General features: G+C 42.5%; 1 protein-coding gene across 2 annotated transcripts in view; it reads right to left on the reverse strand.

The window, feature by feature from the left end:
• Window positions 1-17,500, reverse strand: part of grid1a (glutamate receptor, ionotropic, delta 1a) — a 100,666-nt gene that overhangs the window by 21,764 nt on the left and 61,402 nt on the right. For both annotated transcript variants that reach the window (XM_031578514.2, XM_031578512.2), the window contains exons 7-10: window positions 6,880-6,981; window positions 5,824-6,021; window positions 4,991-5,321; window positions 1,956-2,094 (exon numbers count right to left, since the gene is read on the reverse strand). In XM_031578514.2, coding sequence (XP_031434374.1) covers window positions 1,956-2,094; window positions 4,991-5,321; window positions 5,824-6,021; window positions 6,880-6,981 — 770 coding nt within the window. The remainder of the gene's footprint in view (window positions 1-1,955; window positions 2,095-4,990; window positions 5,322-5,823; window positions 6,022-6,879; window positions 6,982-17,500) is intronic.

Genomic DNA, 17,500 nt, shown 5'->3' on the forward strand with positions numbered 1-17,500 from the left:
CTGCTTGACATTTTCCCTGACAAATCAGACTCTCTCCACCTCTCCTGTTTGTCCAACACCCATGTAATGAAATCAAACACAACCCGGAGCCAAGCGCTTCTCTGCAGCGATGAGCCGAGAGGAATAAATTAGATCACCTGGCAGATAACATTTACAGAGATGAGAGCAAACCTAGTCCACATGAACTGGGCCACTTCCATTTTGGGGTCTGCAAGGTGCCGCGGCGACACATCCACACGACACACACACACGGCAGGGCAGCGTGACATATTCTACATCAACAACGTCTGTCTTTCCTCACACAAACATTTCCTGCAATTTTCTCGTGTTTCTGGTAGTTGGAGCACTGTTCGGAGCTTTCACAGGGCAAGCTGTTTATGTCACTGCGAAGTGGGAAGACATGAAAGACAGCAAAAGGAAAAACCATAGATTTTGAAAAGCCAATAGCTAATTGTCATTCATGTGGACTGCTTGTCTAACTTCTGTATTTTTCTGCTCTGGTTTGAAACTAAGGGAAGGACATTAATGTAACTGTAATCTTCTTCTTGTTCCTTTTACTCAACCCATTATTTTAACAGCTACACAATTTTTGTGAAAGCTTCTTTCTATGAAGAGCAATTTTTGTGAAGTCATTTTCTGGTGTCTATACATCTCTGAAATCAAATGCGGTCAAATGATCTTCATCCGAAGAAAGCTATCAACAGATTATGTCCAGAAAATGATGCAGTTAGTGGTCAAATGTTACTTTTATGAAAGAAATAAACACAAGGGAAAATGGATGAGAAATATGTGAGGAGAATGTCAATGGAAAGGCCGTCCTTCAGATGCTAATGGAGAAAAAATATCTTGTTGATCTCTAAAATGTAGCTGTTGATTTACTGCTCACAGAACAGAGGACATGAAAATAAGAAATACATTAAGACAGTCAGACATCTCAAACCGTTGTTCTATAGCTCATAATGACCTCATTTCTCATAATGGACAAAGACGTTTGGCAAGTGGCTATCGGCATTTCAAAAAATGATTTGAACTAAATGCAAAAGAAGACATAAGACACGAAGCCCTCGAGCGGAGTTTCCGACTCTTCAAGACACAACTAATCTGAGCTCCGTTAGAAGAGTCTTACAAACTGCACTCCAGTGAAGTATGATCTCGAAAATAAAATAGTGCACTAGACCCGATCCCTGTGACCTTGTGCTACTTCTAGCATTTAAACATGTGACATTGATGTTGAAGTTAACTTACAACAGCAGAGACAACCAGTCTGTACAGACATGAAACTAAGTGTTCTAGGTCACTAGCTTTATTGCAAGGGTGTCTCTGAGGGGATTTGCTATGACACCATCTTGATTGTTTACACCTTGTCAGTAGGTAATCTACAAGATTGATTGCTTACTCTCACACACACACACACGCACACACACACACACACACAAACACACACACACACACACACACACATATATACTCTACACTGTTCTCCTCACATTAATTTAAGAACAGCACAGATCTGCCATGTGGTTAATTTCTCAACCTGCCAAAGTGCATATAGCGGTGCTGTTGCACGCATGATATAGAGAACATGGCCTGTGTGAACTGTGAAAGTGAGAGAGGTGAGTTCTAGTGTGGCTGCTGGATTTTTTTTCAAACCCCCGCAAAATATAAATGTATACAGGTGCCTAAATGTATACATGTAGGCGTTCATTTCCTCCATGAAAAAAATATTGAAAAAAAAAAAAACATTTTTCAAAAAACTACATTTGCATACCAACTAAAGTTCATGAAACAGTTCCTAAAAAGTATGAGGATGTGGAAATATTTTTCAGAATGAATCAAATGTCAATATTAAATCAGTTTGATCATTTGAATGCACAACAATTACACTACCAATTCCTCCTGTGATCTTCTATCTGAGACAGAGTGGGGGGGGGTGGTTCGGAGCGGGAAACACTTACCTCACGGCGTTGTCCATGCGTGAGACGGTGAGGTAAGCAGCCAGGTTGGCGGTGTAGGACGAGCAGACGATGAGTGTGAAGAGCCACCAGCTCCCCATCACAATCCTCAAGGCCACCGAGCTCATGATGGAGTCTCCACCTACCACAGATGGAGGGAGCGGGAGAGGGGGAGGCAGTCAGGAGACAAGAAAGGATCAGTGTTTCCTCCACTACTACCGCTCCGAGCATCTGTTATTTTCATAACACTGGGTTTGTTGTCTTTCAGTTTATTCATCTGTGAGGCTCAGTTTTATCGGTATCGGTACTCTATCACAGACCTTCATTATTGTCAGCGTTGGGAAGGTTACTTTTGAAATGCAACAGGTTAGAGATTACTAGTTATCCTGTTCTAATAAGTAATTTACTTAACTATTTTAATTACTTCATCAAAGTAATGTAACATACATTAGTATTAAAACAAGAGAACCAATCAAAAACCATGCTCAAAATTTGAGTGTGTGAATGAAAAAGCAACAGAATGAATGTGATGTTCTACATATAGCCTAAGCTTTAAAGATTTTTACCAAAAAGAATATATTCGGACCAACCCAAATTTCTGACAATTTGATAATTGAATTGCCTTTTCTCAGTGATGGATAACAATTACATTGTATTTTGTAATTTAATTATTAATTATTATATAATAGGTAATAATTATTTTATTAACTCTGTTACATGTAGCTAGTTACTCCCCAACCCTCATTATTGTACACTCTGTCCCAATCTCCGGTCATTCCCAATCTCTTATTTTCACAAGCATACTTAGTTTGCCCACGTCACACATTCTCTGAGCACACACTCACACACATACACACACACACGTAGTCTTTTTCCAGCCTTCTATTTATTTTGGCTTTGTTTGCTCATTCACTGTGGCCTTTCTCATCATCTTATCTCACTGGCTTCTCAGATCTGAGTTGGGTCCTGAGACTGAGACACATAAGCTTTTTGGAAAATGTCAAAATAGAATTTCTCCTGTGGATAAAGTCACAGAAATGGCATTGAAGAGAGAGAGAGAGAGAGAGAGAGAGGGAGAGAGATAGAGAGAGAATGGAATGGAATGGAACATCCCCGAGGCAAGAAATACTCTTTTCTGATTGGCTGGCAGGTGTCCATTAATTCTCTATAACAGGCCATCTATAAACTAAATCTGCTGAAAAAGTTTCATCACTGTTCTCTATCAATCCTCTAGAAACTTTGAAAGGTAACTATAACAACCATAGTAAATAATAGAGGCAGGGCAGCTGATGAATGAAAAAATAAACGTATTTTCTTATTATAAACGTATTATAAGTAGTCTAAATGCAATGTCACCCAAAGAAAGTAGTACTAGGAACTAAACAGGTTGCCTTTTTTTAAACGGAACCAAATATTTCCTTAATGGGCTATACGTGCCTAAATGCATGTGTGGCAACCAGGGTGTAGGCAAGGTAACGGCCTTCGAGGTGCCCCGTTATATTTAACAAACTAATGAAATGAACTAATGGAATTTAAATTAACTTAAATTTGACTTGTCTCCGCCTTGTCCATTAATTTGGTACATTTTGAGACGCATCACAAACCCAAGGTGTTCTAGGAGGAGTGGCAGTGACTCAGCATATGGCGTCAGCAGATGAGATGGTAGAGGTCAAGAGGTCGAGGGAGTTGCGTGGGCCAGACCCGCTGACCTCATAACAGGGGGAAGGCAGCCGGAACACCCGGACAAAAGGTGGGCCATTGTCAAGAGAACTTAGTCCAATCGCCAAATTAAAGTTGTTGTTTTTTTCTTTAAAAAAGCGTGTACTTTCATCCAACGGCAATGTCAAACAGTTTGCGTCAGGTTCCAAATTGCAATGCCTATGCCATGCCCTTGAGTGAAACAAGAGCAAACTGGAATAAAAACGCTCCCGAAGCTTAAAAAAAAAAGAAGAAAGGTTTGTAAGAGCAAGTGATGGCAGCCTCCCTAAACGATAACCACTTGGCGTTTCAAAAGCAAGACGGGCCCAGAGCCAGACTTTGATAGATCCAGCTGCGAGGGTTCGGTGACACTGCTGAAGTAGTCATTTATCCAAATCTCAAATGCCTGGATCCCACCCAGCAGACCTCATATTCCTCCAATGAAAGGCACCTTTGGAGAACTGAAGTCTGCAGAGTGTCGTCACGCGCTCTCACAAAAAGCCTTTGTGGGTGGATTGAATGTGTATGTAAATCCAGGGTGTTCCTGCCGACGTGTCTAATGAACAGCTTGCTCATTCGTATATATTGACATTGACTTTTATGTCCACCGCACTGTCAAAACTGTGACATTTTCTTTCCTCATATTGCCTAAATCTCCAGAGCCCCGGAGGTTCATTTTCTTTTCTTTCTTCCCTGTCACCACTACCCACCTTGAAATTCAGACTGGGGTTTCTGTCCTCAGCACCCAATCATTTCCATTGTACAAACTGCCAATACTTTCTAGTAACAGCCTTGGAGGAGAACACAGAACACGCTCGGTTCCCCCCTAACAATTTAGAAGGCAACCTTGTGTTTTGTCCAAAATTCGTTATTGCAGACATATGAGGGAGCGAGGCAGCCTAGTGGTGAACTGGCCCAGGGGAGCGCCGCCAATTTCATTCCAGGAGATGCTCAGCACAGATGGCAAATGCGACACAGTGAAGACCCAACCCACTGAGGCTGGGTGAGCATCTCCACAATTTGATTTTAATTTGATGTTTGATATTTCCTTAAATGACAAATTTCATAGGGCTGGTTTTGAGAAAATAATAAGCCTCGGCCAGGGACGAATGGGCTATTTCAGATGGAGGTGTGTTGACCTTGCCAGAGATGATGTCACACTATTTACACTCGGTAAAGACTAAAAGCAGCATGCTGTCCCTGAATTCTGAAAGCATCGGACAGTTTCCTTTTGCTGCTAAGCAAGTCATTTCAGGTAGTATTTACAATAGCAGTCTTTAAAAAAAAATAAAAAAAATCAATGGGAGTTGATTGTATCTCAAGTTAAGAAGCCCTCTTACCTTGCTGCATGAAGGCTCCGTAGACGATCCAGACGGCGCTCTGAAGCGAGGTGGTGGCCGACGGAGGCGCGTGGGGTCCGGGGAGGGTCTGAGAGCGGACCGACTGGATGCGACGCAGCAGGAAGATCATGACCCCGACCACGGGGATGGCGGCGGCAATGCAGGCCCACACCGCCAGGTCGAAGGGCGCCAGGAGCGAGAAGATGTTGATGTTTTCCTGCGACTTCCTCATTAGGATGCCCACGGAGTAGTCCAGGTATCGCTTGCTAAAGTCAATCACGCTCTCGCGCTCCGGCGTGATGGTGATGGCGGAGATGGCCGCGTCCGCTTTCTGTGAAGAGTTTACACGAAAATGATTATGATCTTACCGCTGCAATTCTTTTTTTTATATTTTTAACCTTTTTCTTTTACTGTGGATGACACAATCTCTTGTATTTATTTATTTATAATTTAATCTCTATCAAATAGCTGTACATTCACACTCACTCTATTTGCACGCTCCCTTTACAGAGTTTTGGTAGATTCAAGATAATTACATGCAAAAGCATACTATGAATGTTATGGTAATGATGTTGCACTGCAGCTAAGTCCAATCGGAAGGGAATATGTTCATATAAATATGGATATAAAAAAACTGGCTGAAATTCTGCATTGAAAAAAAAGGTCAAAAGGTTTCCCTCAAATGAACACTTGATACTACTTCTCTGTTCAGATAAACTATCCCTTATATAGACAATGTACACCTCATCCCCTTTCAGTGCACATAAAATGCACTACAACGTGGGAAACCAGAACTGCAGCACTCTCATACCCGCATTATGAACACAACTTGCCTTTCCAATGAGTTCTCCAATCATGCCATTCCAGGAGCCGTTGGGGAGCACGGAGCCATATTTGCCGTCTTCTACCTGATAGATGTCATACTTAAAGCCTAAGATCCTGGAGAGTGCATCCAGCACATCGATGGAAAAGCCTTTGTAACGTTTGGTTTGGCCTAGAATATTCTCCGCCACCATCACGAATGGTTCCTCCTGGGAAAAAAAAGCCACTTATGTTAAACCCCTTCTTAAATCCAGAATGTTGAAACCTTGATAGTTTATACATCCTAATGTATACATTCTGTGAGTGAACAATTCAAAACGATGCAGAAAGCATCAGAATATACAAAATGAAACCAGTTCCAGAAAAGTCTATTGCACCCTTGAAATGGCCTTAATGAACTAGCTTTCAGACTGGAGATGCATGACTGTACCTTACCCCACAGAAAGAGAAGTAGAAGAGTGAGTGTGTCTCTAGTTTAGGTCTCCATTAATAGCACCGCTATCAACAACAGCCACGACAACAGCACCAGAAGTTAATCTGGATCCAGGGTTTCTGCGGAGGCCACTGACCTGTAACGCTGTGCTCACAGAGGCGCAAGATGCTTCATCAGTCAGAAATTACCTCTCTAAATTTCGCTCTAGGACATTACGGGACGGAGGCGTCGAGGCAAGAGTGGCCAGGACAAAGTGTTACTGAAATTAGCCCCGACTCTAACATCCCTCTCTTATCTCAGAAAAAGGGCCTCTGATCTAACACCTGAGAAAAGACTACTGGCCGCAAACTGAAGAGGCCAGACTTACTCCGAAAGGGAGAGCAAAGCCATGTGACCAGTATATTCTAAACAAGACAGCACATTTTTTGAGTACTGCATAGGGTGAGGTTGACTGATGCCATGTCGTGAGAGATTTATTACTATCATAGGGTGTGATGTGGTGCGCTGTTTGGTGTATCTGTACCAGTTGAGTGTGTGTGTGTGTGTGTGTGTGTGTGTGTGTGTGTGTGTGTGTGTGTGTGTGTGTGAGTGTGTGTGTGTGTGGGTGTGTGTGTCAGTGTACCAGTTGACCCACCAGGAGAGTGACCACTTTCAGCGTGACGCCATGCATGCTACTCTCCACCCGGTTCTCTTTCAGGCTTCCGTTCAACCCACGGCTGGAGTCCCAGGTAGCCAACTAAGAGACAGGGGGAAGAAGAGAAGGGGGACACAAGTTATCACATACATGTGTATTAGTATTCACACAATATCACATAACCTTCACACACACACACACACACACACACTCACACTCACACTCACACTCACACTCACACACCACACAAACAGCTCACTGAGAAAGTTTTTGCTGAGGGTTGAAGAGAGTGTGAGGGTGGGAAGAGCACAAAGAAGATGTACAGTTTGTTCCTCTGGATTTGTTTCTTGTGGATTCTACCCTGGGAGGAAATACTACAAAGCAACCTGCAAGGATCCTGAATGAAAAGAGGACCTGCTGGAAAATAACTGTGTTTGTGGGACTAGAATGGACCAAGCAGCAGGGCATCTAATGGTTTGAAAGGACTTTACTTTTCTATTTCCCTCTTGCAGGGTTGTTGGCTAGGTATCTGGCTCCAAAAGTCCCTTTTTCTAACGTCCCGAGTGCCCCCTAATCTCAGCTGGGAACCTCATTAACTTCTCCGACTGACTATTCAAACTTCCCTTCCCTACAGTTCAAAACCAACCCAAAACTCTTCAACAGCCCTACTTACCATTCATTTTGTTCTCAAATGTATTTCCCTTTATTATTCTACTCATTTCATTCATGCTATGAGGGGTTAAATTAGTTTGATAGTATTATGAGGTGTTTGCGAATGCCCTCTTTGTCGGTGACAATCTTTTGATCCACTGTTTGTTCCTATGTTCACGAATGAATCTCACTGTTTGATTGCAAAAGTGGTGCATTTCTATTCATCTTTATCAGTTATGAACTTTGGACACAGTCTTTTGAGTTCTTATGAAGTGTTCTTTTTGAGATTTGCTTGTAGTCTATTGTCTTGGCTATTGTCTTATTAGTTTGGCTGCACTACAACACACACACACACACACACACACCACCACCACCACCACCACCACCACCACGAATAAGAAATATGTCTGAAGTACTGTGAGTATGAAGAGGTCATGCAGAGAGGCTTTCATATATATGCGGCAGACAGTTTGAATCAAACCCTGGGCGGCCTACACCCTTTGTGTGATTCGATTGGATAGGTGTGAACGTAGCAATCATACTCTGGTGTGGCGCCATGTACGAGGGCCTCTAAACGCAGCCTTGTCTGGTTCTATCGCTGTGAGAACAATTTGACCCAGCTGCAAAACGAGAACTCAACACACAATGCATTGGTGTCGTGGGCGAGTAATTGCTGACAGGAAGGTTGCAGTTCGGAAGGGAGAAGAGGTTGGAATAAAGACCCGTAGAGCACATGTGGTCAAGCTAGACCGTAGGCGTAGGTTGTGCTATTGGTAGTGATTACAGAGATTCAACAAATAAATAAATAAATAAATCAGTAAACCACTTAATTGAAGGTATCCAAAAATATGTATGCATTTCTATTTTCCTTTATGTAAAGGGTAGATAGTTATAGTATGGCCAATGAATGGGTGGCCATTTTGGTATGTCAAGGTTTGTTTACATATTCTGGCTAAACCAATGAATGAAAGACTATTATACGTAGCCAAATGTATCATTTACACTCTGTACAACTGACTATTATGGGGTAAAATGCCGTTAAGGTCTCTTTTCCTCATGCAGCACAAGATTATCACACAAATAAAACAGACTTACAAATAAAGACAGACTCAAAAAAAACAAAGACAGCTCAAAATAAACAGCACAGATGCAATCCCCTCGTGGCCACCTGAGGCCTCCAAATGTCTCCTGCCCGTCCATCTGATACATTCAGAGAAAGAGTGCCAGATCTTTTTTTACCTTCATGAGCAATAACACATGCAACATCTTATTTGAAATCACAAGTCATAACAATATTAACACACATACACACACACACAAAAACAATGTCAAAACAGCATACATTTTCTCTTTGAGTCAACGCAAAAGAAAGAGAAAGAGAGAGAGAGAGAGAAAGGGAGGGACACAGAGAGAGATAAAGGGAGGGACAGAGAGAGAGAGAGCTAGAGAGTGAAAGAGAGAGAGAAAGGGAGGGACAGAGAGAGAGTGAAAGAGAGAGAGAGAAAGGGAGAGAAAAGGAGGGACAGAGAGAGAGAAGGAGAGGGGGATCATTGTGTGTGCAGTGAGAAATGATGATTTAACACAATTATCCCTAAACTCATCAGGGGTGGGAATTGCTAATCAATTACCACTGAGTGGAAATGCACAGATGATGAATGTGGCAAAACCGTTCGGAGTTCCTGTGACTCACACTCTCGCCAGCGCTTTGGAAAGCCGCTCACGTAAACATCGGGTCACCAAGGCAACAGGCGTGGGCATCATCAGGTAGAGAATCCTCACTCACTTTTCACTCCGCCCACCAAAGGCTGCTGCACACAGAAGTGCTAACAAGCTCTGCGCCGCCCAATCAGCCAATCAGAGCACAGAAACGGCATTCATCCTGCCCCATGTTCTATCTGGCCAGGTTACTGACAAGCAAATTCATAGTTAATCTGTCAGCTCCTTTTTGTTGTTTGTCAAACATCATACCCAGACATTATCCTTGTTACATAGTGATTTTGTGAAGCATAAATATTCATGTATTCAATTTCTTCCCATCAGTATTTCCACAGCGATTGACAGTGACTGTGTTTTGTATTTTGGCCATGTCTGTCCTCGAGCCAATTGAATTTGAATTGCTGTTTTGCAGGTACAGTTAGGGGGTTGAGCTCTGTCCTACTGTCTCCATAGGGGTTGTGCCTGCAGCTGATAAGGTCATTTGAATTTATTTAAAATATATTCATATTCACTTTTAACAAAGCACTCTCCAACAAAACACATCTTACTCAGATCCCCAGCCAAGCCACGGGCAATACTCCTGCGGGGGAAAAAAAAATAATTTGTTGTCTCACTGACTTCAATTTCCATTCCACATTCCCCCAAAGCAAAGCACCTCAGATAACTACTATATATATAAAATAAAACACGTACTATTGCCTCAGCAGAGATTAGCAATAGCACCTCACCCCAAATATAGTTTGGCGATTACAGATAATGCACCGGTAACAGTTCAGCTATCCATCTGTCACAACTTTCACACCTCCAAACTCATTTATCCTGCGCTATCTCTGCCTTGACAAATGCATTAGCGTGCCAGGGAAACAGTCTGTCAGACCAGGCAGTGAGGTTTTGACCCCAAGTCACTTGCACTCATATCAGCCCGCCAGTTTGACCCCCCGGAGTCCTTAGACTATGACAGGATGACAGAGTCTTTAGCACCTGGTGGGGTGATGTGTTCCATTAGTCGTCCGTGCTGCGCTGACTCTGTCCCGAAGCATCAAAATCTTCTTACTCTCTCTCTCTCTCTCCACCCCCACCCTCTCCCACTCCACTTCACTCCTCCTAAACCTGACGCAGGCACTCTGGCTGGCCGGAAAAACAGAAAAGCCTGTCAACCCTCACTTTTGTTTCTCTCGTCTTCCCATCCCTTTCTCTCCCCATTGCTTATTAAATGAAGCTGATGGAGGGGGTACAGGGAGAGGGTGTGGGGCAGCAGAGTGGCAACAGAAGCTGATAAAGGGGGTACAGGGAGAGGGTGTGGGGCAGCAGAGTGGCAACACAGGGGCCGACTCCCAGAGGGCTAAGGTGCGTGACATGGCTTTCTCCTCAGAGCTTGTCTGTGTGTTGGGCTGCTGATTACCCCTGGCATGTCTCTCTCTGAGGATGGGCATGACCTCTGCTGGTAGGACTCACTCTTCTATCTCACACAAAAACACAACTGGATTTTTTTTATGTTCATATATACAGAAAAGCACAGCATTATCAATTCTGAAACTGTTCAACAACTTTTTCATGTAGGCTGGGCTTTGCTACCATGCTACACTCTCCATCTTAAAGTATCTTTATCCACAATCACTAGCATGATAAAGCATATCAGGCTTCTTTTGTTATCGATTCTTCTCTGTAAGGAAGGAGACGTCACATCAGTAACAAAATGTCAACCATTCAAAAACAGTGGATAAGCTTCCTCTGGTTAAGATGCGTGCTGCAGGAATAGGCTTTCGTATAGCTAAACCTCATTTAAAGGGGTCGGGTTCTGAATTGGCCGGATTTGTGCTAACAGAGTAAGCATCTTTGCGAAGGTCTCTGGCGAAGATCCTGAGATGCCTCTAAGGGAATCCCGGGAGTTTAGTGCGCATGCAGGGATCATGCAACGATTCCGTATGGACACCCTCGTGTTCTCCCTGCTGGGAATGACAATAGGAAGTGGTGGGGGAGGAGGGGGAACACGCCAGTATGCAGTAAACCAAATGCCCTGGCAGAGGAAGCATGTGGTTATAAAACAGCGTACTGGAGGGAGATAAATGAGGTGTGGAGGAATACTGCATTCTCAGTATGCTCCCGGTTAAAACACCATTTAACATTAAGCTTTAGCATGATAAACTGCAGTGCTACACAATTATGCTGACAGAGCTAACATGGCATTGGCAATATTTCCAGGCTTTAATGTGTAATAAGATGAAAGCAGGAAAGTCCAGTGTGCAGTGAGGCTACAAGACGTATGGGGGTGTGATAAGCACCGGTCCCTTCATGTTGACGTAGAATAAAGTGATCCTTAAAGTGTGCACTGGAACTGTATGACATCAAACTTGTGTCATTTCTCCCTTTTCATATCAGACATCCGTCATCTTCATTCGGAAGCTGAACAGATGCAAACGTCTTGTAGTGATGTATGATGCATGCAACTAAAACAATTGTTTAATAAATGTGCAAAACACTCTACTTTCCCAATGAACATTCACAGCTAGGGGACACTAGTGTTAGGGTCATCGTATCAGTGTAATTTCCTTTTATAATATACCACTGGCCTCAAAGCTAGTACACCTTCAGAGCTAGTACTACAGATGAAATTATATGTTGGGTATAAGCTATATATCCCATCTCAATGGCAAGAATGAAATAACTGCAATAATTCTGAATACAAAAGTGAAGGGAAAATAAATAAATAAAAATATCAAGGTAAACTCAGTGTCCAGTTTGACTGAGTACCTTAGGTCCCATGCAGCTACAGCACTCTAGATTCATGCTAGCCTTTGATAAAAAGCCAATTGTTGCCAAGTTTCCATACCAACATGGAGATGGGGATTCTTTAGTTTTTTTCATTTCCATACCCCAGGCAGGCTTTCATCAACTCAAAGAGTCTCATTCCAGCCCAGAGAGGAAGTGTGTATTTCAGTTTCTCTCACTGTGTGTGTGTGTGTGTGTGTGTGTGTGTGTCTGTGTGCGTGTGTTTCAGAAGGACACTGTGAGAAAAAGAGAGAGGGAGATGGAGAGCGAAAGCTCAGAAACAGAGGTTGATACAAAGCAGAGCCATAGAGAGCGAAATCTGAGATCTGTGAGTTATTTTAAGATAGTATATTTCAGCTGGGACATTGTTATGAGATGGCTGATAGCTTTATAAAATATCGAGACTGCAGCATCCTGTGACAATTAAACAGGGTTTTAAAGAGAGTGAGGGAAAGACAGTATCCATAGGGGCTCCAATGCACTGGTGTGTGTGTGTGTGTGTGTGTGTGTGTGTGTGTGTGTGTGTGTGTGTGTGTGTCGGCATGCGGACAAACATGTTTTTAATGCAAGCCATGGAAACATCTTGTTTTTTCTCTAGTTTTTTCAAATGAACTAAGACCCTGTTAAAATAATCGTGCCCAAGTAAAAGTAATTACTTAGACACTCATGATTATGAATCCGAAACCTGCAACATATTCAGTACATATAGGTGTTGTGCATCGGGGAATAAAAACTAGCTTCTGACAAGGCTAGGGATTTCCCTCAGAGACCCTACAAGAGACTCAAACAATGAGCTCCCTGGCTAGGCAAGGCAAGGCCATGGAGTGTGACTAAAATGCCAGATTGTCTTTATATTCATGACAGTGAGCAAACATCTATCTATGGCAAAGACAGGTGGCAAGCCTCTCCTTTAAAAAAATGCTTTAAGAATTATTCATCTTGTTTAGCGTTTAAATGCTTTGGGATCAAAGGCCATCGTGACATATTTTAATCCAGTTTAAGATAGAACAGACACACTTGTCACATTAGAATTAAAATATAATTAGATCCTTTAATTAATTTAGACTAAGGAATTAACAATTAAATACGTTGATGGTGATTAGGAAATTACCCAGAGACTTCACAAACATTTGTTGTGTCATATTTATAATGATACCAAGCAAATTAAAAAAACGATGATTCATTTAATTACCTTTTCAACTACAAAAAATATGTCTCTCATATGTCACTCTCAAACAAATGAAGAAAACAGTTATTCAGGATAATTAGTGCTAGGCATACGTTTAGTTCTTTAAAATATTGACTGCAGGCAGGAGAGATGTCTGAAATGGAAAATCTATTTTTTTTCGTGACTGCAATGACCTAATGAAAGCTCACTGGTGTATTTTCAGACTGTTGCCATTTTCTTAATTGCATCAGTGAATGACTGAAGTAGGTGCATAAGAGAGAAACCAGAAGGCAAGCACCAATGTTCACTCAGAATTAAGAGACTTATTTAAATTAATACAGGCAAGAAATTAATCTAAATGTCTTTCAAAGTTTTCACATTTTTTTTGGTGTATTTTTGGCTGGACTAAACCTTTTGGTTATACAGAAAAAAAAAACATGCTCTGGATAAACAAGATAAGTGAAATCATGGAGGAAGTTGATAAGCATAAGAAACAAAAGTCTGGTGAATTAAAAAAGGAAGCAGATGAAAAGCGGTGTGGAAAGGGCGATTCAGTGCAGCGAACAGGAGAAAATGAAAATGTCTAGCTACACTTTAGTGCTAATGTATGTGCTAAGCTCCCGTAGGTGTACACAGGACATCATTTGCCAGACCTGTGGTAAACTTTACAAAGGAGCAATCCCATAAGAAAAGAAAATCTAAGAAGAGATCTCCTTATTCTCATCATAGTTAGTCCTAAATAACAATGACATTCGAGGGAGATTTAAGCTTGAGTCTCCTTTTTCTCAGATTTATGTATGGACCAAATCTCTCTGGTTACTGTAATGGAGAGATCTCAACAGGGTCTCAAATCATGCTCATCATCTCAATATAACGTCCTCTGTTTCTCTCTCAAGACAACCTTGGTGTTTGTGGATGAGGCGTACACTTTAACAGTAGTATGCATTTAACTAGCCAATGACAAGAAGAGTGGGGTAACCAGAGAAATATTTGTATCACCATAGTGGCTTATCTCACTTTGTTCTCAAACTGTTTCTCTTAAGGAATTTTAGTAGAAATATCTGTGATTAAATTGATACATAAATGAAACAATTATGAGATCACATCTCGGTCTCCTAAGCTATCAAAAAAAATATATTTTTATGGGACAGCATAGGGGCTGAAATCTAATCTCAGGCTGTCCAGTGAGATGAACCGTGTACTCAAATAGGATTGTTAGTATATAGCGGAGAGAGAAAGAGAGCGAAAGAGTCAGAGAGAGAGAGAGAGATCAGATATTGAAATACATCAGCGAGAGTCTGAGAGAGGGAGAGAAAGAGAGAGAGAGAAAGAGAGCAAGAGAGAGAGAGAAAGAGAACAAGAGAGAGAGAGAAAGAGAACAAGAGAGAGATCAGATATTCAAATACATCAACAGTGATGCCGTAGTGCGTCTATCGGGCCTTTAAGAGCTATTTAAAATGTACCATATTATGGTCATGGAATCCTATTAAGTCGGTTTAAAAAGGTTAGCAGAAAACACAAATGGCAGTTATAGATTGAGAATTAACGTAATTATCATCCTGCTCTATATACAAACTATTTATGAAGTGTCATCAGTATCTGAATCCGGTCTACTTAGGATCACCACTAATTATTTTCGCCTGCTTTATGCAATACACAATTCTTTACAGCAAAAAAAAAAAAATGTAGTTTTCTTTAGTGACAATGTACACAATCTGTAATGGTTTTAGTATTAGCTTTTCCCAATGTTGGGATGAAGCACTCAGGTAAGGCTAGGCTGTCATAGCTGTCTGCACAGGCTGTGTGTGGCCTTACTTATCAGAAAGTATCAGCATGTAAAATGATGAGATAAGCCTCTGTCCTTCTGTGTAGGAAGTCTGAGGTCCAGCCGTTTATAGGGCAGAATACTGATGCAGGTGTGCGTATGTACACCCCCCCCCACACACACACATAAATGTCCTTATAAGCGTAACACACACACACACACACACACACAAATATGTGTATAGAAGCACGATCAACTGACAAGGAGAGTCCATTTCCATAGGAGGTGTGAGCATGAGAAATGAATGGCCAGACAATGGAAGACAGACAGGTAGCTCTCAAAGCATGATGCATACACACGCACACACACACACACACACACACACACACACACACACACACACACACACGCACACACACAGACACACACACACACACACACAGACACACACACACACACACACACAGACAATGGAAGACAGTCAGGAAGCTCTCAAAGCATGATGCATTCACACGCACACACACACACACACACACAGACACACACACACACACACACAGACACACACACACACACACACACACACACAGACAATGGAAGACAGACAGGTAGCTCTCAAAGCATGATGCATACACAGGCTTTTCACAGTCTGTATAGACACATGCAGTGTGACTTTAAGGGATTTCAATAAAGATCAGGCAGTATGTGAAAGCAGGCTTAACCCATGTCTTTTATTATCATCTCGTTTCTCAATAATGGCATATTCATATCATACCTATCAACAAACAGAAGCATGCACCTGTCAACGCAGAGAGAGAAAGAAACCGAGAGAGAGAGAGAGAGAGAGAGAGTATGAGAGAAAAAGAGTGGGAGAAAGAAAGAAAAGAAGTGGAGGTTCACTGCTCTGGATGTGCAGGAGAACCCCAAGCAGTACACTGCCATACACACTCGTTGGTAAACATGAAGCAAAGAGCATTTTTCTCCCATCCACCCCTGCATGCAGCAGAGCATGAGCTCAGAGCAGCATCTCTCTGACAGGGTGATTATCTTTGACTTTTTAACTCTTTCACCGCCACGCGGGCGGCCGCCGTGTCACCATGCTCATACATTATTGAGGGAGAGCATGTCATTAAGCACGGACTGTCACTTTAACCTTTAATTAAGGAGGTTAATATGGGTGCATTTAGCCAGGTAGACATACTGGCTAATGTATCAGCCACACCGATGATGGTCTAAGGGTAATGATGAGGGACAAGTTGCGGTACTCTAATCATTCACATTTGACTCATTAATAGGGATGATGGGAGGGGAAAAAACGTTGATCATAAGGGATACTAACACAGGGAAGCAGAGGGGAAAGGAGGAGGTCAACTTTAACAACAACTTGCTCCTGACTGCACAGGAGAAAAACAGAGACTGCGTCAACAAAAAAACTAAAAAAGAAATGATGACTGAAGCAGGAGGGAAGAAAATCTACAAACGAAAAGAGGCAGAGCTGAGAGGAAGGAAAGGCTTGAGAGAGAGAGAGGAAGAGAGAGAGAGAGAGAGAGTGAGAGAGAGAGAGAGAGATAGAGAGAGAGAGAAAGAGAGAGAGAGGGGGATAGAGGGAGAGACAGGGAGATGGAGATAGAGATAGAGAGAGAGAGAGAGAGAGAGAGGGGGATAGAGGGAGAGACAGGGAGATGGAGAGAGAGAGAGCGAGAGAGAGAGATAGAGAGGGAGAGAGGGAGAGACAGGGAGAGAGAGAGAGAGGGAGGGAGAAGCGGAAGGGAAGTACAGTGATGTGCTGATGTCTTGAGAAACTCAGTGTGCCTTCGTGCTGTGACTGCCTTCCTCGGGGGACTGTGATGTTGATAGGGAATCATGTCTCTAAATATGTGCGCTGGATGATGAATATGTATTGCTCATGGAGGGGGATAGGAGGCAGTGGGCTTGTGTTCATTACCTTGCACCGAGTCTGGCCAGGGGGAAGGACTCTTGTTGGTGGTGGTGGTAGTGGTATTATTGTTGTTGTTGTTGTTGTTGTTGCTGTGGCTGGTAAACAGGCAGACAGGCTAGTAATGAACAACAACACTGAGTGCATTTGGCACCATTACCCTGGCCCTACTACTGCCTCTTGTTCCTAATTAATTTAGCCAGGGCTTACTGGACTGTATGCGTGTGTGTTTATCTTTGTCCGTGAGTGTGTGTGTGTGTGTGCGTGTGTGTGCGTGTGTACGTGTGTCTGTGTGTGTGTCTTTGTGTGTGTGTGTATCCTTATGTGTGTGTGTGTGTGTGTGTACATGCCTGTATGGGTACTGAATGTCTAAGCCTCCTGATAGAGTATGATAAAGTTCTCTGAGACTTTGAGAGAAAGGGAAGAAAGAGAGAGAGAGAGAGAAAGAGAGATGTAGTACATGCTGGCATACTCTGCCAGTGAACATGAACATGTGTCTGGATTACTGAACTAGTGTGTGTGTGTGTGTGTGTGTGTGTGTGTGTGTGTGTGTGTGTGTGTGTGTGTGTGTGTTTGGCCTTGTAAGCCTTAACGGCCATGCTATGATAAATAGGAT

The sequence above is a fragment of the Clupea harengus genome, chromosome 13 (assembly GCF_900700415.2).
Source record: "Clupea harengus chromosome 13, Ch_v2.0.2, whole genome shotgun sequence".
NCBI classification, from domain to species: domain Eukaryota; kingdom Metazoa; phylum Chordata; class Actinopteri; order Clupeiformes; family Clupeidae; genus Clupea; species Clupea harengus.